Below are 22,797 nucleotides of genomic sequence, written 5' to 3' on the forward strand. Positions count from 1 at the left end.
GTGAGCGATAATTAGTTTGTTTGAAAACCAGGCTTTAATCACTGGTAATAGGTGCACAGGCAGCGATTCCCTGATTGCTCCGGGGCTCGAGCATCGTGAGAAAATAAGGTTCTGCACAGTGCAAATAAATCACCTGTTCTGTCAAATTAGTGTGGATGCTTCCCAAGCAGAACTGTTATTGCAGCGTTTAAAAATATAACATCCATTTATACAAAGTCTCCCAGCTTTCTAGAAAAGATCTGTGGTTCCCTTGTTTTTCTTTTGTATTTGTTTTGCTGTCATTTTAGTATCTATAGTAGATACATCAATCATAATAATAAATTGCCACGTCAATCACATTGAATATGAAGATGCAAAAAAATGCAATTCTCAAGTCTGCAAAACATAAAAGTGCTTAATTGTGGTTTGAAACTAGAAAATGAGTGGTTACCATGCACAGGCATGGTGGAAAATACTATAAAGTGACTGCATCTGTATTTGTCACCTTTTTTTTTTTTTTTTTTTCAAAACTCTTTTGTCCAAAATCCATGGCCGAACATATATTTAAGAAAAATAAAACTACTTGGTGCTTAGAAGGAGCGGGCCGGAAACGTCCACTCAAGGAACAACGCCGATCCGCTCCATAAACATTTGGCTTGCTCCGCTACTCTCACACTCTGGGTGTTCGTGCGCGTGATACTGACAGCTGAGACCTCAATCACAACAGTGACGCGAGCAGGGGGGCGTGGCCACTGGACAGCATGTTCTCTGTGTGTGTGTGTCTCTTTTTGCTGTGGGTGCTATTGGAAAATGGGTGCATGCAAATGATGCACTCATTGAAGTCAAACCATGGCCAACAAATGCAAAGGACATGGATATGGCTTTTTATGGAGATATTGAATGCGTTATAAATGCCTTACATTGGCCTAAGTTCATAACACCTCTATAACAATGAGAATAATGTTTTTTTTCAGCATTAAAATGTTTTAGCATATACTACCCTTCAGCACTGACATGCATATGTACCTTTTTAACCATTCATAACATTGTAGTTATATACCTGCATAAATGTCAATATATTAATACCTACCAAAATAGACGTTGTTTTCACAACTGATGGATGTACATTTGCAACTAAAAATACAATGTTTACACTTTCAATACTATCCAAAAGTCCCTTCTACCATTATTTTACTTTCAAGTCTTTTGTCATTTCTCTTGTATTACTTATTACTGTCTTGTCTGTCTGTCTATTTACCATACACATTGTGGAATATCTTTCCCTTGCTTTATTCATTGTTTGATCAAGTAACAAAAATAAGTGATATCTATAACAAAAACATTGTCAATGTTAAAAAACAAGTTAGAAAACTGCAACAGCTGTTTAAAGTACTGATACCAAACACAAAAGCCCAAGTCAGGAGAAGCAATTGGGGCAACCTTGTCAAACATCAAGCAAATAGGCACAATTGGAAAGGTGCTGGGGCCCAACATTCACACTATTGTTGCTTGTAACTTCTTTTTTGGTTGTTCCACTTTTCAGCTCAAAAGTCACATCTGCAACAAAAAACACTGACAATGCACAACCAAATAAAAATGCTCCAACACCCCAGTCCTGGATCTTCAATGTCTGTCCCATCAACTGTCACTTCCCATACACTTACCTTCCATTCTCATTATCCCTTGCACTCGTTGCCATTATTGGTCTTGTTCATCAATTTCATTGTTGGATATATATTTCTTCATGCTTTTTCAGGTATTCTTGTATGAATGGGCTAAATGTCTGTCCATGTGTGCCCTGAACTACCTGTGCCTTACCTGCATGCTGTCCGTGAGTCATCCCAAAGCATACTTCTCTGCGACTGGTGATGCCTCTCTCATTCCTTGTCTGTCTTTCTCTATAGTAGTGCTTGTAAGGTTAACCAAGAACACTTCAGTCTGTGTTGAGCACTTTCCTTGGCACATGTGTCTTAGTATCTTTATTCTGGTTAAACCCAGCTGATAAGGGAATGAGCATTTCAATGTAAAGTGGAGCGACCAAAAAAAGCCAAGTTAGAAGCAACAGTTGTGTGAATGTTGGGCCCCAGTACCTTTCCAGTTGTGCCTGTTTGCTTAACTTGGGCTTTGTGTTTTGATATCTCCACTTTAAACGGTTGTTATTTTTTTCTAACTTGTTTTTTTACACTGACAATGTTTTTGTTATAGATTTGTTACATTGTTCACAGGATGAGCCAGTCTATATGTTACACTGTTCACAGGATGCATCAGTCTATGTTACACTGTTCACAGGATGGCTCAGTCAGTGTTACACTGTTCACAGGATGGCTCGGTCAGTCTGCATGTTACACTGTTCACAGGGTGGCTCAGTCAGTCTGCGTGTTACACTGTTCACAGGGTGGCTCAGTCAGTCTGCGTGTTACACTATTCAGAGGATGACTGTCAGTCTACATGTTACACTGTTCAGAGGATGACTCAGTCAGTCTTCATGTTACACTGTTCACAGGATGACTCAGTCAGTCTGTTACACTGTTCACAGGATGGCTCAGTTAGTTTATGTTACACTGTTCACAGGATGGCTGTCAGTCTGTATGCTAAACTGTTCACAGGATGGCTCAGTCAGTCTATACGTTGGACTGTCAGTGCGATACAGCAGCCTTGGACACAAAAGAAAAACAACCTGCCAATGGAGTATGTGTTAACCTTCAGTATTTTATAATTTTAGATTCCTATTTGAAAACAAGAGCCAGGAGCATGTGTATTACCGTTGGAAGCTTTTCTCAATTCTTCAGGTGAGAACTACAGTACATATGTATAAAGACAAAAAAAAACAACTTGAAAGTTATTAATTTATGCTCATGCATTCTCTAAGTGCCTGTTATGAATTTTGTTGATGGTATGAAGAAAGCTGTCTAAGAAAACAATGAATGACTTCCCAAATGAAATCAGTGGCTGCTTACAATTGTAGAATGTTCCATTATCTGTACAGCAGTTTTAAAAAAAAAAAAAGAAAAAAGTAAAAAAAATATAATGCAAAATTGCATGAAATAAAAAGTATTGCAGTAAATCCCTGTATTAGTTTGCCTGTTTCTTTTACTGTCACCATTACAACAGTAGGTTCCATGTTTGTTTGTTTATTTATTTATTTATTTATGGTATCAGGGTGACCCACCGAATGAATGGAGAACAGCAGACTTCCGAATGTTTCGTGGAGGGTCTATATGGCGGCCTCCGCTTTTAAATCCTTATCTTCATGGAGAGGAGGAGGTGAAAGACGAGTCCACATCTCCTTCGCTGCAGGAGGAAGAGCTGAAAAAGGGCCAGCTAAAGGCAGAGTAAGTACCAGCTGATCTACAAGGACACTGCAATCTTAGTCTTTTGGATTTTATTTAGGGTCCATGTAAGGTTGTGCCGATATTGTAATTGTCATAACGTGACGATAATATAATAAATATCGTGATATTTGATAATACCGTCAATTTTGAGGTCCCAACACCACATATAGATTTGAGAACATAAGACTCGACAACAAACCTGCCTCCAGCCCACCAAAAAACACGCAAAGTCAAAACCATGTGCCCCCTCCCTAAAAAAATAAAATAATGCCCAAGTCAAAACCATGTGTCCCCTCCCTAAAAAAATAAAAATAACGGCCAAGTTAAAATTGAAGCACATCAAGAAACGGAAAGGAAAATCAAATGAACATCAATGTTAAAAACAAGCCCATTTAATAAGAAGTAATCTATGAAAAAGACCTAGAAATGTCTTCATCTAGACAATGTGGGGAAGCTATAAAAAGGCCAACAAGATGCTCGGATACATTGTGAAAAGTGTTGGATTTAAATCAAGGGAAGTAATGTTTAAACTGCACAATGCATTAGTAAGACCTCATCTTGACTACTGTGTTCTGGTCACCTCGCTACAAAAAGGATTTTGCTGGTCTAGAAAGAGTGCAAAGAAGAGTAACCAGAATTATTCAAGGTTTAAAAGGCATGTCATGTGCAGACAGGCTAAAAGAATTGAATCTGTTCAGTCTTGAACAAAGAAGACTACGTGGCGACCTAATTCTAGCATTCAGAATTCTAAAAGGTGTTGATAATGTTGACCCAAGGGACTTTCTCGACCTGAAAAAAGAAACAAGGGCCAGGAGTCACAAATGGAAATTAGACAAAGGGGCATTCAGAAATAGGGTCTGGAACCAACTCCCCAGTAATGTTGTTGAAGCTGACACCCTGGGATCCTTCAAGAAGCTGCATGATGAGATTCTGGGATCAATAAGCTGCTAACAACCAAACGAGCAAGATGGGCCGAATGACCTCCTCTCGTTTGTAAACGTTCTTATGTTCTTATTGGGCTCGTGCATCTTCTTTTTTTTAAGCACCCAAACAAAACTAGAAAAAACAACTATGTTTAAACTGGATATCTTTGGCAAATCATATTGTTACAAGCTTCCTTTTCTGCTTCAACAAAACTAATTGCACTTTAGTAAGTTGATGTAATCAGTAACATTCATGGATTACTGTGTAAAGAAATTCCTAAACATATTTAAAAAATATATCGATTCAAGATATAGCTGTACCGTTGGTCTATTAATTTCTGAACACCATTTGTTTGCATCTTTTGGCAAACTGAGTTAATTAATTACAATAATTAATAACAACTGTCTTTCGTTGCGTGTGACGTCAGTAGCACGGCTCGACTCTGCAGTGGAAAAACAGCCCAGGTTCTCCTTAACCGCACTGTGAGGGCTCGGTACGGACCCGGTGAGGCTTGCTTTATAGTGGAAAAGTCACTGGATTTTGTTCCACATAGTGGAATGCAGATTTTATTGGGGAAGTGTGTGTAGCTCCGCTGAAAACATTTTCATAGAATCCAATCCTCACTTCTTTAAGTGGAATGACACTTAAAGAATGTGCAGCAGCTCTGTCTAGGTTTGCTGTACCTGTGCACTGGCATTTACTATCACGTGATTTTAAGGTGTATATCCTTGGCAGGGGATATGTGTGGTTCTTAATACATCTTAATGGAAACATTTCATCACAGGACATTCTTTTTTAAATGATTATTTAAAATTTCCATGATTGTTAAATTGAGCCGTGGTTTTGTTTCAGACACCGAGATAAGCTTGAAAACATATTGCGAGGGCTGAGCCCTCATAAGGACGACGTAGGAGATGCCATGGTGTTCTGTTTGGAGAAGGCTGAGGCAGCAGAGGAGGTAGTGGGGTGCATTGCAGAATCGCTGTCCATCTTACAGACCCCGCTGAAGAAAAAGGTAACCGTGAAGATGAGCTGAGCTTCATTTGAGATTGCAGTTAGTGCTGGTCAAGATGAGCGGAGCTTCATTTGAGATTGCAGTTAGTTAAAATGTGATGTTTTATCATTATGTAATGTAATATTTTAAAATCTTTTTTAAAATATCTGTTTTTAATAAAGAAATACTAATTTATAAAATGGGATTAAACTGATGAGCTGTATTTTAGCTCTGCACAAGTACAGAAACCTCCCAGTATTTCACTTTCTCTCCTATTATAATTAACCCTTGCCTGTCTTCTTTATGCAGATTGCAAGACTGTATTTGGTTTCGGACATTTTGTACAACTCTTGTGCCAAAGTTACAAATGCATCCTACTATAGAAAATAGTAAGTGTTTTTCTTCCTTCATAGTTTCATGTATGCATGATTTGCAAAGCTTTGATTTTATACATTTGTATTAACTGTGGAGCGGAGATAAAATATTTTTCTGTTTCCAGCTTTGAGGTAAAACTCCCTCAAATGTTTGATGATATTGGTGAGGCATACAAAAACATACAGGCAAGACTTCAAGCAGAGCAGTTCAAGGTAAATTTAAAGAATATTGCCTCATGTAGCAAGGCTTCCTCCGCTCTTTAACTTGGATGTACACAGGTAGGAATAATTATCTTTTAGAAGTACAGTACCAACAGAAGCTTTTTCTTCCCTTGCATCAAGTTTATTGCATTATAATTTCAGTGTGACTGATATTTCCCTATATCTCTATATTATGGGTACCCTTTTTATTGTGCTGAGAGTTGCTTGTTGCTTCACTTTTTTAATGTTTTTTCAAGCTACGTAAATATTTAAAATACAACACTTATAGATAAACTGCTCCATCTTGGTTTCTTTGCTGTAGGTCACATGGTCTGATTGGAGGTTGAATATCATGAAGTTATCAGAAGAAAAGGGGATATTATTGCTTGTGCTAATAATGGAGTGTAATGCTTCAGTTAATGCCTTTTCTTAATTTTATTTATTTATTTTTTAAGCAAAAGGTGATGGCTTGCTTCAGAGCGTGGGAGGACTGGGCTGTCTATCCAGAGCCTTATCTTATTCAGTTGCAGAATATTTTTCTGGGACTAGTGAAGACTGGAGAAGAGAGAGTGGAAAGATCTATGGTATGCCTATCCTACACACATGCAACTTATTATGATGAGTCATATTCCTTAGATTGTGTCTGTTTTTTGACACTCTGCCAAAACTGTAACATATAGATCAAATGTATTTGTTAAAAAATACTGTCCCATAATTGAGGAAAGTTATAACCAAAAACACATATCTTGTTCAAACCACTGATACGACTTTTGTGTTTAATCTAATGTGTAAAACTCTAGTTATTGTCATTTCTCTAACAACCACCCATATGTTTATTACATTTATTTATTTATTATTAATTCCAGGTAAGTTACTTAGACAGCCTATATATTTTTATTTTACCACATTGCCAGTGACTTGCCCACCCGAGAAGGATGTCTTGGGACCTAGTCTGTCCCCAAAACACTGAAAATTGTCTTTACTGGGGACTGAGCTTTTTCAAAATGTAATATATAAAAATTAGAGTTGTCAATTAATCACAGTTCACTTCTGTAATTAACGCATTTTTATTAGATACATTTTTTTAATCTCTTGTCCCTCTTAGCATACCTTTATTCATTTCCTGCTGTTCCATTTTTATATACTCAAGTGCATGCCAGGATTGAGTGTCGTCATCGTTTCAGTATAAAATTAGTCACTGGACTGCATTACATGGAAAAGCAGTCAAACTGAAGGACTTATGAATGGTAGGGATTCACCGAATCCAGGGTTACTTAGGATTCGGTGAACTGAATCTAAATCCTACGTCCGTACATCCATTTTAATACATCCCTCCAATGTGTGCAGTTCTTCTTTAAACAAAAGACACGAATCTGGTATTGAACGGAACTGTTGTACAGTATTTAATAACAAGAACACATTTTGTGAACTCTGTCGTAGCTCTCAACACCCTATTACTGGTGGACATGCACTAAACACGTGATACAGCTGCTGAATGCAAACATACCCCAGTATACAACAGCACATTTTTCATGGAGTAAAGTTATGCAGTAAACTGTTGTAGACTTCTGTGCTTTGTCTGTCAAACGTGTTCTACAGATTATACTGAGATTTAAAAAAAATAAAAATCAGTGCATAGAAATATGCTTTTTTTTTTTTTTGTAACTTTACAACTGTCAGATGTGCAATATATGCTTTAGTAAATTATATTTTATGTTATTGTAATGTGCTAATACAAGTTGAACCATTTGGGAACTGCTGTGTTTTATTAATATATTTGTTAAAACTATTTCATAGCTTATTTGATATGTGTTACACACATAGACACAGTGCATGTAAATCAACGTGGGTTTTATTTCGCAGGGAGATCATTCAGGTCACTCATCATGGTAATTTTTTCTCAGTCTCAGATCAGGTGGTACAGGTTGAAACTCATTAAAGAAAATAGTGGGTTATAGCCAGTAGTTTAGTCCTAAATTTTAAAGTCCCGGAACTCCAATTAAAATACAGATTTTTCTAACAAATGATTGGAATTCAAGTTTTGGCATATTTTGAAAGTATCTAGTGGGTTAATGTTGTTTTTGATGGTTTGGTTATTTTTTTGGATATTTTTATCATGCATGTTTTTTTTCTATTCTTTTCTATTATGTCATCTCCAGAACTTCAATCACCAAGCTGTAGTATATCACGTCCTCCCCCCGTCTTTTTTCTGGAGCTCTGTACCCAATACAGTTACGAATTACACTAATGCTCAGTATTTTTATTCATCACCAATTTATGAACTGTATCAGTTTTTTTTTTTTTTTTTTTTTTTAATGCACTTTTAAAGCCTATTTGCTGACAGTTTTGAAATTTAATTGTAAACTACATTCTGAATATTAGCTAAAATAAATAAATAAACAGCGGTTCTGGTATTGTAAATTATGAGTAACATTACCTACCAGTGTTTTTTTTTTTTTTTTTTTTTATTTTAAATACATATGTAGCACTTCTTTATGGTTGTAATATATAATATATATATATATATATATATAGCATATGAATATATATATATATATATCTAGTTTCAAAACTAGAAAACTTAAATAAGCAAGGGCAATCGTTCACTCCAAACCCGTGTTTATGGCCACAGTCGTAGCATGCACTTCTGCTGTCGCTGTCAGCTGTCGTCGTCAGCGTTTTTATAAAACAAAAGTGTTATCCTTCTTAAGGTAGTACTGTAGTTTGTAATAGAAGTACTAATGTTCCCCTCAGTGCATCACAAGGACGACTGAATCAGACAATTGTGTGGGAGATTTGACTACACACATTTAAAATATGCGCTATTCAGAGACTCTGAACGCACCATCAGAACTGGTATGTAGGGAATCGGACACTGATTTATTTGTTCCTAGTGCTTATTCAATAGAAGACAGAAAATAAATTGCTTCATTGATGCCCAGCCACCGAAATTAGAGCGGTCTGGCTCTGTATAAGCATTTTCATTAATAAAATGGTAAATGTTCTTAGTTAATTCTAAAATCAAGATTCTGCCTATAGAAAAAAGTACCGGAATGTTTTTTTCCGGAGCATTCTGGCTCGAGTATGGCAACTGCGGTTCTCTCCTTTCTTGTAACGATATAGTAAATAATTCTGTATTTTGACATTTCTATTGATGCATTTTTTGGAAGAACCTTTCATAATCATCTTGGGAACAGGTGAACCGATTGATCTGAAACATCGCATATGTCATCAGCAACCAAACCCTCTTCAAGTTTGCAAAGCAGAAGTTACAGATAGCAGAAGCTGCGATAAATTTTATTATCAAAATAGCTGCCACCAAATTTGCCAAAACGCACCCAAACATCATACGGCTTCTATTTGTTTAACCAACAAACTCCTAACTTGCTAGGCGTCATCCTGGGGATACACATGACGTTTTTCTTTAAATACCTTTCAATCTTTGGTCAAATGTAAAACTAGCTTATAACTTCTTGCAGTGCAGATAGGGTTGTGGTTACTATAAAACACATTTAGGAATTAACTCATATATGCGCTATTCAAAAATTACCTTGATCGTGACCATTGATCTCTCCTTAATGTTAAATGTAAAATTAGCTTCTAACTCCTTACAGTATGCAGATTGGGTCATGGTTACTATGGTGTTTAAAGTTATAAAGCATCATGAGATAATGAACTAATGCAGTATTTTGAATGTTGCTGAAACTTGCTACAGCTTGCCAAAATGCTGGACAGGCTTGGTTGCCTAATTATGGCTAGCATGGCTGCAAGAGGAGACCTCAGTGACTTTGAAAGAGGGGTGATTGTTGGGGTGCGCTTGGCAGGAGCTTCAGTGACCAAGACAGCTCAACTTACTGATGTTTCACGGGTAACAGTGTCTGAGATGATGTCGTCATGGAACTCCGAGGGAAAGGCATCATCAGCAAAGAGCAATAGTGGGTGGATGCGTATGCTCCAGGATTATGATATCCATGCATTAATTCGAAGTGATCAATTGACCGGCCAGTTTCATCAAAAACGGTCCGCCGAGAACTCCACAGAGTGGGATACCATAGTCGGGTTGCAGTGCACAAACCGCGCATCACACCTGGCAATGCACTTTTGCGAGTCCAGTGGTGCAAAGAGCACAGGCAGTGGAGAAATTTGTTCTGGTTAGATGAATCATCCTTCACCATGTTCTTGACAAATGGACGCGTGCACTTGTGGCGCCAACCTAAAGAACTCTACACCCCAGAGTGCTTGGTTTCAGCAGTGAAGGGTTCTGGTGGTTCCTTTATGTTCTGGGGCGCATTTTCCTGGCATGGTTTGGGTGCACTCATTCCCTAAGAAGGCAAGGTCAATGCTAATCGCTACTTAATGGTACTGAGTGATCATCTTGACCCCATGTTGCAGCATTTCTGCCAGGGGGAGTGTCTTCCAAGATGACAATGCCCCCATCTACAGAGCATGTCTGGTCGCCCAGTGGTTTGATGAGCATGACACTGATGTTATCCATGTCATGGCCGCCTCAGTCACCAGATCTGAACCCAATCAGGCATTTCTGGGATATTCTGAAACGACGCCTGAGACAGTGTTTTTCACCTCCATCAACCAGGAAGAATGGTGCCGCATCCTGTAGAATTCCAGAGGCTGGTAGTCTATGCCACAGCGCATAAAGGCCATACTGGCTGCACGTGGTGGCCTACCGTCCTATTAAGTGACTTCACATTGGTGTTCTCTCTCTCTCTCTCTCTCTCTCTCATATATATATATATATATATATATATATATATATATATATATATATATATATATAATAGATATATATATCTATATATATATATATATATATATATATATCTCTCTCTCTCTCTCTATATATATATATATAGAGAGAGAGAGAGAGAGAGAGAGAGAAACTACTGTGCAAAAGTTTTAGGCAGGTGTGAAAAAATGTTGTAAAGTAAGAATGCTTTCAAAAATAGACATGTTAATAGTTTATATTTATCAATTAACAAAATGCAAAATGAGTGAACAGAAGAAAAATCTATTAAATCAATATTTGGTGTGACCACCCTTTGCCTTCAAAACAGCATCAATTCTTCTAGGTACAGGTGCACACAGTTTTTGAAGGAACTCGGCAGGTAGGTTGGCCCAAACATCTTGGAGAACTAACCACAGTTCTTCTGTGGATTTAGGCAGCCTCAGTTGCTTATCTCTCTTCATGTAGTCCCAGACAGACTCGATGATGTTGAGATCAGGGCTCTGTGGGGGCCATACCATCACTTCCAGGACTCCTTGTTCTTCTTTACACTGAAGATAGTTCTTAATGACTTTCGCTGTATGTTTTGGGGTCGTTGTCATGCTGCAGAATAAATTTGGGGCCAATCAGATGCCTCCCTGATGGTATTGCATGATGGATAAGTATCTGCCTGTACTTCTCAGCATTGAAGGGACCATTAATTCTGACCAAATCCCCAACTACATTTGCAGAAATGCAGCCCCAAACTTGCAAGGAACCTCCACCATGCTTCACTGTTGCCTGCAGACACTTATTCGTGTACCGCTCTCCAGCCCTTCGGCAAACAAACGCCTTCTGCTACAGCCAAATATTTCAAATTTTGACTCATCAGTCCAGAACACCTGCTGCCATTTTTTTGCACCCCAGTTCCTGTGTTTTCGTGCATAGTTGAGTCGCTTGGCCTTGTTTCCACGTCTGAGGTATGGCTTTTTGGCCGCAAGTCTTCATGAAGGCCACTTTTGACCAGACTTCTCCAGACATTAGATGGGTGTACCAGGGTGCCACTGTTTTCTGCCAATTCTGAGCTGATGGCATTGCTGGACATCTTCCGATTGCAAAGGGAAGTAAGCATGATGTGTTTTTCATCTGCTGTAGTAAGTTTCCTTGGCCGACCACTGCGTCTACGGTCCTCAACGTTGCCCGTTTCTTTGTGCTTCTTCAAAAGAGCTTGGACAGCACATCTGGAAACCCCTGTCTGCCTTGAAATTTCTGCCTGGGAGAGACCTTGCTGATGCAGTATAACTACCTTGTGTCTTGTTGCTGTGCTCAGTCTTGCCATGGTGTATGACTTTTGACAGTAAACTGTCTTCAGCAACCTCACCTTGTTAGCTGAGTTTGGCTGTTCCTCACCCGGTTTTATTCCTCCTACACAGCTGTTTCTGTTTCAGTTAATGATTGTGTTTCAACCTATATATTGAATTGATGATCATTAGCACCTGTTTTTTATAATTGTTTAGTCATACACCTGACTATATGCCTACAAAATCCCTGACTTTGTGCAAGTGTACCTAGAAGAATTGATGCTGTTTTGAAGGCAAAGGGTGGTCACACCAAATATGGATTTGATTTAGATTTTTCTTCTGTTCACTCACTTTGCATTTAGTTAATTGATAAATATAATCTATTAACATGTCTATTTTTGAAAGCATTCTTTACAGCATTTTTTCACACCTGCCTAAAACTTTTGCACAGTACTGTGTGTGTGTGTGTGTGTACTGGTGACTGTACACACCCTGTGTATATGTGTTATATATATATATATATTACAGTTTACCCCCCGTGAGCCCATATATTATGTCAAATGGGGCACTCGGGTATGCAGTTTACCCGGTTCTCTATTAGCCAAGTCCATTTTTAAGATTCAATTCCTCGTTTTCCATGCAACCCGTTGTAGTGGAGCCACTCGTTTACCTTTACTGATATGCTTACCTTTACTGATATGCGACAGGCTTGCCACTGGTACGTGCTGACAGTTCTTTATGACGATGTGATTCTTCAAACTATACTGCTGTGGATATCACACCGTTGTGTATCAATTTGTTTGTACCATTTTAAAAAAAGGACATTGTTGTAAAACAAACCACGTGTTTCAACACTAATGTCTTCATCAGGTATGTTAACACCAGCAGGATACATGAACCCCAGTTTTTTGCAACAGTTGTAATGGTGACCAAACGTGTGAGTACTGTTGTGTAAAAAAAAGTAGCTTAAAATGAACAGTTTAGGAAACGTAGAACAAGAACAACAACAAATAAAAATACACTTGACCCTTTGCAGTCCATTTATTCAGTGCTTGTCAGGCAAACAAACAAAAACAAAAAAACAACAATTCGGTGTCCTTTGCTGAGAAGACAGTTCTGTACCTTATGAGCTGCACTCATGTTAAACTGTGATCCTGTTATTCAGGTCAAGTTGCTGAGTGCAAGAGCAATAAGCTGAAGTTGTCCATTCTACCATTAACCCTTTGCAGTCCATTTATTCAGCACTTGTGAGGTGCGTCAGGTCCAATTTGTTTTCACACGTGCTGTTTTAAAAAAAAACTTCACAGTTAATCAGGTTTAAAAGGCACCAAATCGCAAAAGGACACTCAGTACAATTTGTTTTCACACGCGCGATTTATTTTACATGCGCTATTTAAATTTTTTTTCCCCCCCAGAGTAAAACAGGTTTAAATGGCACTGCATCACAAAACGACATCAGTACTGCATCTCCAGCCAAGCCCCACCCTTTGTTCGCTGTATTTTTCACATACCGACTTTATAGACATGCATACTGAAATCCTCTCCTGATCACTCATTTTTTCACCAAACCCCTCAATAATGTGATCCAAGTCATTATTTAATTACTATAACATCTCAGAAAGCTCTGCAAATGTCTGATATTCTTTGAGCGCTGGATGCAGAAGCAGGTATCTCTCTTTTTTTATATCTGTGTTATCTCTGTAGTGCATGGGGGTATGAGATTCGCCCTATGCACTACAGACATAACATGGACTGGAAAGGGAAAATTGTAATGTCGGACCTGGTCCGACGTTGGACCGCAAACGGTTAAGGTTTGTGTCTTGCACACGTGCCATTAACAAAATGCCCTGAAAACTAAACGTAATTAATGAAGGGCTGTAATGCAGCAGAAAGAGCAATAATTAAACAAGGGCATGAAAAGGTTTCCATACCAAGCTGAAAAAGTTGTCTTTGTGAACTCCAATAAACCAATGTTATCTTTTGCCAGTCAAATCGTAGAGTGCCTAAATAAAGTTTTGAGTCAACACAAATAGATTTTTTACGTATCTTGCGTCTTGCATCCCAGTGGATTTTGTTACATTGTTTACCGTCAGGAGTTTAAGTGATTTAATTGCACAAGATTCCATGATTAGTTGATGAGCTGATAACATCTCTTCAGCCAAAGAATCAGCCACATAATTTTAAGAGCAAGTTACTATTATGTAAAACAGTAAGGAGCGTGAGCTTTGTTCTAAAGCAGGGTCAGCTGTTGAACAAAGTTTATTACTCAAACTGATCATTTAAAAAAATGTGAAAGCAGAACACAGAAATGCATGTGGTCAGCTGGCTTCCATTCCCCTCCCTTCTCCCCTGCTCCGGCCATGACTACAATGACCTTCAAATTTGATTATTTCGACCTACAGCCACAAATGTGCACATTAGTTCGTAGTGCTTTAGGGGCAAAAACGGTGTAATTAACCCTTTCCAGGAGTCAGGTAACTCGGTTCCTAGAAGGCCTAGAATCGACTCTGAATTCTTCTACCCAGTGTCATTCTTTATGCACACAGTGGTTTGCAGAAGTATTCACCCCCTACCAGTAATGTCACATTTTGTTGAATTACAAATAATGTATGCATAGTTTTTTTTTTTTTTTTTTTTTTTTATTCAAAGCAGTAGTGGTTAAACTGGACACTGTTGTATGAGGAGGAGGTTAAATGTCAGCAAAACTTACAAAGAAAATGTGCAAAATGAAATTTACCGGTTGCATAAGTATTCAGCCCCTTAAGTCATTACTTGGTAGAAGCACCTTTTGCAGCAGTTACTGCTATGTGTCTTTTTGAATAGGTTCTACTAGCTTTGCACAGTAGGATGGTGACCTTTTTGCCCATTCTTCATGGGAAAATTGCTCCAGTTTTGATAAGTTTGTTGGGGATCATCGATGGACTGCAATCTTCAAGTTTTGCTATAAATTTTCGATTGGATTCAAGTCAGAACTTTGACTGGGCCAATCAAGAACATTAATTAAGAACATAAGAACATAAGAATGTTTACAAACGAGAGGAGGCCATTCGGCCCATCTTGCTCGTTTGGTTGTTAGTAGCTTATTGATCCCAAAATCTCATCAAGCAGCTTCTTGAAGGATCCCAGGGTGTCAGCTTCAACAACATTACTGGGGAGTTGATTCCAGACCCTCACAATTCTCTGTGTAAAAAAGTGTCTCCTATTTTCTGTTCTGAATGCCCCTTTTTCTAAACTCCATTTGTGACCCCTGGTCCTTGTTTCTTTTTTCAGGCTGAAAAAGTCCCTTGCGTCGACACTGTCAATACCTTTTAGAATTTTGAATGCTTGAATTAGGTCGCCACGTAGTCTTCTTTGTTCAAGACTGAACAGATTCAATTCTTTTAGCCTGTCTGCATATGACATGCCTTTTAAGCCCGGAATAATTCTGGTCGCTCTTCTTTGCACTCTTTCTAGAGCAGCAATATCTTTTTTTTATAGCGAGGTGACCAGAACTGCACACAATATTCAAGATGAGGTCTTACAAGTGCATTGTACAGTTTTAACATTACTTCCCTTGATTTAAATTCAACACTTTTCACAATGTATCCGAGTATCTTGTTAGCCTTTTTTATAGCTTCCCCACATTGTCTAGATGAAGACATTTCTGAGTCAACAAAAACTCCTAGGTCTTTTTCATAGATTCCTTCTCCAATTTCAATATCTCCCATATGATATTTATAATGTACATTTTTATTTCCTGCGTGCAGTACCTTACACTTTTCTCTATTAAATGTCATTTGCCATGTATCTGCCCAGTTCTGAATCTTGTCTAGATCATTTTGAATGACCTTTGCTGCTGCAACAGTGTTTGCCACTCCTCCTACTTTTGTGTCGTCTGCAAATTTAACAAGTTTGCTTACTATACCAGAATCTAAATCATTAATGTAGATTAGGAATAGCAGAGGACCTAATACTGATCCCTGTGGTACACCGCTGGTTACCACACTCCATTCTGAGGTTTTTCCTCTAATCAGTACTTTCTGTTTTCTACATGTTAACCACTCCCTAATCCATGTACATGTGTTTCCTTGAATCCCAACTGCGTTCAGTTTGAGAATTAATCTTTTGTGCGGGACTTTGTCAAAAGCTTTCTGGAAATCTAAATAAACCATGTCATATGCTTTGCAATTATCCATTATCGATGTTGCATCCTCAAAAAAATCAAGCAAGTTAGTTAGACACGATCTCCCTTTCCTAAAACCATGTTGACTGTCTCCCAGTACCCTGTTACCATATAGGTAATTTTCCATTTTGGCTCTTATTATAGTTTCCATAAGTTTGCATATAATAGAAGTCAGGCTTACTGGTCTGTAGTTACCTGGTTCAGTTTTGTTTCCCTTTTTGTGGATCGGTATTACGTTTGCAATTTTCCAGTCTGTCGGTACCACCCCTGTGTCAAGAGACTGCTGCATGATCTTGGTTAGCGGTTTGTAAATTACTTCTTTCATTTCTTTGAGTACTACTGGGAGGATCTCATCCGGCCCAGGGGATTTGTTTATTTTAAGAGCTCCTAGTCCCTTTAACACTTCTGCCTCAGTTATGCTAAAGTTATTTAAAACTGGATAGGAACTGGATGACATGTGGGGCATGTTGTCAGTATCTTCCTTTGTAAAAACTTGTGAAAAGTAATCATTTAACATATTTGCTATTTTTTTTTCTTCCTCTACGATTTTGCCATTTGTATCTCTTAAACATTTAATCTCCTCTTTGAATGTTCTCTTGCTGTTGTAATATTGGAAAAACATTTTGGAATTGGTTTTAGCTCCCTTAGCAATGTTCATTTCTATTTCTCTCTTGGCCTTTCTAACTTCCTTTTTGACTTGCATTTGCAGTTCTGTGTACTCTTTCTGTGTACTTTCTTTTTGGTCCTTTTTTAATGCTCTGTAAAGTGCCTTTTTTCGCTGAATATTTTTTTTAATTGATCTATTAAACCATTTTGGCAATTTAGTTTTACATTTAGATTTGTCTACTTTAGGGATATAATTGTTTTGCGCCTCTAGTACTACGTTTTTGAAGAACAACCATCCTTCTTCTGTGGGTGTTTTCTCTATTTTACTCCAATCTACTTCTGTTAGTCTCTGTTTCATACCTTCATAGTTTGCTTTTCTAAAATTGTAAACCTTAGCTTTAGTCTTTACTTTTGAGGATTTAAAAAACACTTCAAATGAGACCATGTTGTGGTCTGAGTTTGCCAGTGGTTCTCTGACCTCTGTTTTAGTTATTCTGTCTTCGTTATTTGAAAAGACTAAATCAAGGCATGCCTCCCCTCTAGTGGGTGCCTTCACAAATTGTGTTAGGAAGCAGTCATTTGTCATTTCCACCATTTCTATTTCATCCTTCGCGCTACCCACCGGGTTTTCCCATTTTATTTGGGGGAAGTTGAAATCCCCCATTAGTATGGCTTCTCCTTTGCTACACACATTTCTAATGTCATTGTATAACAGATTATTTTGCTCACCGTCTGAATCTGGCGGTCTATAGCATGCTCCTATTATTATGCCTTTTGAATTTTTGTCTGTTATTCTGACCCATATTGATTCGGTTTTATTTTCTTTGTCCAGGTTTAACACCTGGGCTTCAAGACTGTTTCTTATGTATAGCGCTACCCCTCCTCCTCTTCTGTCCTGCCTGTCTTTCCTATACAGTGTATACCCACAAATATTATATTCGTCCCCATCACTCTCAGATAACCACGTTTCTGTAACACCTATCACATCATAGTTACCTGTTAGTGCAGTAGCTTCAAGTTCTAGAATTTTGTTTCTGATACTTCTAGCATTTAGATAAATACATTTAATGGTTGTCTTACCTGAGTTGTTGTTCTTGTTTTGATGCGGTCTCCCTTCTGTTTTTTTGTTGATTTCTCCCCCCTTCCTTTCTAGTTTAAATGCTTCCGAACCTGCTCGAGGATCTTTTCTCCAAGTAGACTAGTTCCCTTGTTATTTAAATGCAGTCCATCCCGTCTATACAGATAGTCCTCGTTGTAGAATGTGGTCCAATGATCAAGATAGGTGAAGCCTTCCCGTGTGCACCACGTCTTCAACCATTGGTTTTGATTTATTATTTCCAGCTGTCCATATGGTCCTTTGCAAGGTGCGGGTAGTATACCAGAAAATACCACAGTTTTGGTTTTCTCTTTTAATTTCCTTCCTAGCTCTCTGAATTTGTTTTGCAGGGATTTTGGTCTGTCTCTTCCAATGTTGTTTGTACCGATGTGGACGACTACTACCGGGTCGTCTCCTGTTCGTTCTAGGAGCCTGTCCACGTTTTCAGTGATGTGCTTGACCGAGGCTCCCGGAAGGCAGCACACTGTTGTAGTAAGGGGGTCCAAACTGCGAACTGAACTTGCTGTGTTTCTCAATATGGAGTCCCCAACAATCATGACCTCCCTTCTTTTTGCTGTCTGGTCACCACTGTCAATGGGGTCCTGGATGTTGTTCCTTTCATTCTCTTGTTGTTGGTTCTGCTCATCACAATTCTGAAGTGACTCAAATCTGTTGGTTGTTTTGATTTCTGGTGGTTGTGTTTGACGAAGTTTCTTTTTTTCCCTGCTTCTGCCTACCTGAACCCAGCTGTTCTGACCTTCTATCTCCCTGGTGGCTTTCAGTCTGTTAGGGGTGATGCAGACTTCCATGAATTGTGGGTGTGCCAGTTCCTCAAGATCTTGTTGCTGTCTCACTTCTTCCAGCTCCATTTCTAGCATGCTTACTAGTTTATGCAAATCCTGGATCGCGCGGCACTTTACGCACACTTGGTTTAGCTCCGCTGGGTTTTCTCGGATTTCCCACATCAAGCAGGTGTCACAGATTACTGGCTTGAAGACCATGTTGAGGTTTTTTTTTTTTTTTTTTTTTGAAGTTTAGTTTCTTCTGCAGCCGTCAACCTGCTTTCAAACTGCTTCGAAACTGCTCTGTACTTTTCCACGCCTGTACTTCTCCCACTTGCTGTCGCTTCCACTCGCTGTCGCTGGGAAGACTGCCTCGTTTAACTGCGTTGTTCTGCTGTGCTGTTGGCTCCTCCCCTCGCCCGTGTCTCAAAACGGCGCTGAATTTGAATCAGCTGCTCCGAGTTTCAGCTTGTTTGTTATCAGAAAAACACACGCGGCTGTGTTTCCCCAATGTCCTCTGTTTTCTGATTAAAGCAATTCAAGATGCAATTTCTCCTTTCTGCTTCGAAACTGCTCTGTACTTTTCCACGCTGTACTTCTCCCACTTGCTGTCGCTTCCACTCGCTGTCGCTGGGAAGACTGCCTCGTTTAACTGCGTTGTTCTGCTGTGCTGTCGGCTCCTCCCCTCGCCCGTGTCTCAAAACGGCGCTGAATTTGAATCAGCTGCTCCGAGTTTCAGCTTGTTTGTTATCAGAAAAACACACGCGGCTGTGTTTCCCCAATGTCCTCTGTTTTCTGATTAAAGCAATTCAAGATGCAATTTCTCCTTTCTGCTTCGAAACTGCTCTGTACTTTTCCACGCTGTACTTCTCCCACTTGCTGTCGCTTCCACTCGCTGTCGCTGGGAAGACTGCCTCGTTTAACTGCGTTGTTCTGCTGTGCTGTCGGCTCCTCCCCTCGCCCGTGTCTCAAAACGGCGCTGAATTTGAATCAGCTGCTCCGAGTTTCAGCTTGTTTGTTATCAGAAAAACACACGCGGCTGTGTTTCCCCAATGTCCTCTGTTTTCTGATTAAAGCAATTCAAGATGCAATTTCTCCTTTCTGCTTCGAAACTGCTCTGTACTTTTCCACGCTGTACTTCTCCCACTCGCTGTCGCTTCCACTCGCTGTCGCTGGGAAGACTGCCTCGTTTAACTGCGTTGTTCTGCTGTGCTGTCGGCTCCTCCCCTCGCCCGTGTCTCAAAACGGCGCTGAATTTGAATCAGCTGCTCCGAGTTTCAGCTTGTTTGTTATCAGAAAAACACACGCGGCTGTGTTTCCCCAATGTCCTCTGTTTTCTGATTAAAGCAATTCAAGATGCAATTTCTCCTTTCTGCTTCGAAACTGCTCTGTACTTTTCCACGCTGTACTTCTCCCACTTGCTGTCGCTTCCACTCGCTGTCGCTGGGAAGACTGCCTCGTTTAACTGCGTTGTTCTGCTGTGCTGTCGGCTCCTCCCCTCGCCCGTGTCTCAAAACGGCGCTGAATTTGAATCAGCTGCTCCGAGTTTCAGCTTGTTTGTTATCAGAAAAAACACACGCGGCTGTGTTTCCCCAATGTCCTCTGTTTTCTGATTAAAGCAATTCAAGATGCAATTTCTCCTTTCTGCTTCGAAACTGCTCTGTACTTTTCCACGCTGTACTTCTCCCACTCGCTGTCGCTTCCACTCGCTGTCGCTGGGAAGACTGCCTCGTTTAACTGCGTTGTTCTGCTGTGCTGTCGGCTCCTCCCCTCGCCCGTGTCTCAAAACGGCGCTGAATTTGAATCAGCTGCTCCGAGTTTCAGCTTGTTTGTTATCAGAAAAACACACGCGGCTGTGTTTCCCCAATGTCCTCTGTTTTCTGATTAAAGCAATTCAAGATGCAATTTCTCCTTTCTGCTTCGAAACTGCTCTGTACTTTTCCACGCTGTACTTCTCCCACTCGCTGTCGCTTCCACTCGCTGTCGCTGGGAAGACTGCCTCGTTTAACTGCGTTGTTCTGCTGTGCTGTTGGCTCCTCCCCTCGCCCGTGTCTCAAAACGGCGCTGAATTTGAATCAGCTGCTCCGAGTTTCAGCTTGTTTGTTATCAGAAAAACACACGCGGCTGTGTTTCCCCAATGTCCTCTGTTTTCTGATTAAAGCAATTCAAGATGCAATTTCTCCTTTCTGCTTCGAAACTGCTCTGTACTTTTCCACGCTGTACTTCTCCCACTTGCTGTCGCTTCCACTCGCTGTCGCTGGGAAGACTGCCTCGTTTAACTGCGTTGTTCTGCTGTGCTGTCGGCTCCTCCCCTCGCCCGTGTCTCAAAACGGCGCTGAATTTGAATCAGCTGCTCCGAGTTTCAGCTTGTTTGTTATCAGAAAAACACACGCGGCTGTGTTTCCCCAATGTCCTCTGTTTTCTGATTAAAGCAATTCAAGATGCAATTTCTCCTTTCTGCTTCGAAACTGCTCTGTACTTTTCCACGCTGTACTTCTCCCACTTGCTGTCGCTTCCACTCGCTGTCGCTGGGAAGACTGCCTCGTTTAACTGCGTTGTTCTGCTGTGCTGTTGGCTCCTCCCCTCGCCCGTGTCTCAAAACGGCGCTGAATTTGAATCAGCTGCTCCGAGTTTCAGCTTGTTTGTTATCAGAAAAACACACGCGGCTGTGTTTCCCCAATGTCCTCTGTTTTCTGATTAAAGCAATTCAAGATGCAATTTCTCCTTTCTGCTTCGAAACTGCTCTGTACTTTTCCACGCTGTACTTCTCCCACTTGCTGTCGCTTCCACTCGCTGTCGCTGGGAAGACTGCCTCGTTTAACTGCGTTGTTCTGCTGTGCTGTCGGCTCCTCCCCTCGCCCGTGTCTCAAAACGGCGCTGAATTTGAATCAGCTGCTCCGAGTTTCAGCTTGTTTGTTATCAGAAAAACACACGCGGCTGTGTTTCCCCAATGTCCTCTGTTTTCTGATTAAAGCAATTCAAGATGCAATTTCTCCTTTCTGCTTCGAAACTGCTCTGTACTTTTCCACGCTGTACTTCTCCCACTTGCTGTCGCTTCCACTCGCTGTCGCTGGGAAGACTGCCTCGTTTAACTGCGTTGTTCTGCTGTGCTGTCGGCTCCTCCCCTCGCCCGTGTCTCAAAACGGCGCTGAATTTGAATCAGCTGCTCCGAGTTTCAGCTTGTTTGTTATCAGAAAAACACACGCGGCTGTGTTTCCCCAATGTCCTCTGTTTTCTGATTAAAGCAATTCAAGATGCAATTTCTCCTTTCTGCTTCGAAACTGCTCTGTACTTTTCCACGCTGTACTTCTCCCACTTGCTGTCGCTTCCACTCGCTGTCGCTGGGAAGACTGCCTCGTTTAACTGCGTTGTTCTGCTGTGCTGTCGGCTCCTCCCCTCGCCCGTGTCTCAAAACGGCGCTGAATTTGAATCAGCTGCTCCGAGTTTCAGCTTGTTTGTTATCAGAAAAACACACGCGGCTGTGTTTCCCCAATGTCCTCTGTTTTCTGATTAAAGCAATTCAAGATGCAATTTCTCCTTTCTGCTTCGAAACTGCTCTGTACTTTTCCACGCTGTACTTCTCCCACTTGCTGTCGCTTCCACTCGCTGTCGCTGGGAAGACTGCCTCGTTTAACTGCGTTGTTCTGCTGTGCTGTTGGCTCCTCCCCTCGCCCGTGTCTCAAAACGGCGCTGAATTTGAATCAGCTGCTCCGAGTTTCAGCTTGTTTGTTATCAGAAAAACACACGCGGCTGTGTTTCCCCAATGTCCTCTGTTTTCTGATTAAAGCAATTCAAGATGCAATTTCTCCTTTCTGCTTCGAAACTGCTCTGTACTTTTCCACGCTGTACTTCTCCCACTTGCTGTCGCTTCCACTCGCTGTCGCTGGGAAGACTGCCTCGTTTAACTGCGTTGTTCTGCTGTGCTGTTGGCTCCTCCCCTCGCCCGTGTCTCAGAACGGCGCTGAATTTGAATCAGCTGCTCCGAGTTTCAGCTTGTTTGTTATCAGAAAAACACACGGCTGGCTGTGTTTCCCCAATGTCCTCTGTTTTCTGATTAAAGCAATTCAAGATGCAATTTCTCCTTTCTGCTTCGAAACTGCTCTGTACTTTTCCACGCTGTACTTCTCCCACTTGCTGTCGCTTCCACTCGCTGTCGCTGGGAAGACTGCCTCGTTTAACTGCGTTGTTCTGCTGTGCTGTCGGCTCCTCCCCTCGCCCGTGTCTCAAAACGGCGCTGAATTTGAATCAGCTGCTCCGAGTTTCAGCTTGTTTGTTATCAGAAAAACACACGCGGCTGTGTTTCCCCAATGTCCTCTGTTTTCTGAT

The 22,797-nt window shown here is 40.4% G+C and overlaps 1 protein-coding gene across 4 annotated transcripts in view; it reads left to right on the forward strand.

The window, feature by feature from the left end:
- Positions 1 to 22,797, forward strand: part of zgc:163098 (uncharacterized protein LOC100037380 homolog) — a 50,387-nt gene that overhangs the window by 13,464 nt on the left and 14,126 nt on the right. For all 4 annotated transcript variants that reach the window (XM_041220377.1, XM_041220379.1, XM_041220381.1 and 1 more), the window contains exons 12-17: positions 2,702 to 2,768; positions 3,139 to 3,311; positions 5,088 to 5,250; positions 5,539 to 5,618; positions 5,729 to 5,816; positions 6,260 to 6,388. In XM_041220377.1, the coding sequence (XP_041076311.1) occupies positions 2,702 to 2,768; positions 3,139 to 3,311; positions 5,088 to 5,250; positions 5,539 to 5,618; positions 5,729 to 5,816; positions 6,260 to 6,388 (700 nt within the window). The remainder of the gene's footprint in view (positions 1 to 2,701; positions 2,769 to 3,138; positions 3,312 to 5,087; positions 5,251 to 5,538; positions 5,619 to 5,728; positions 5,817 to 6,259; positions 6,389 to 22,797) is intronic.

Source organism: Polyodon spathula, chromosome 20, assembly GCF_017654505.1.
Source record: "Polyodon spathula isolate WHYD16114869_AA chromosome 20, ASM1765450v1, whole genome shotgun sequence".
NCBI classification, from domain to species: Eukaryota; Metazoa; Chordata; class Actinopteri; order Acipenseriformes; family Polyodontidae; genus Polyodon; species Polyodon spathula.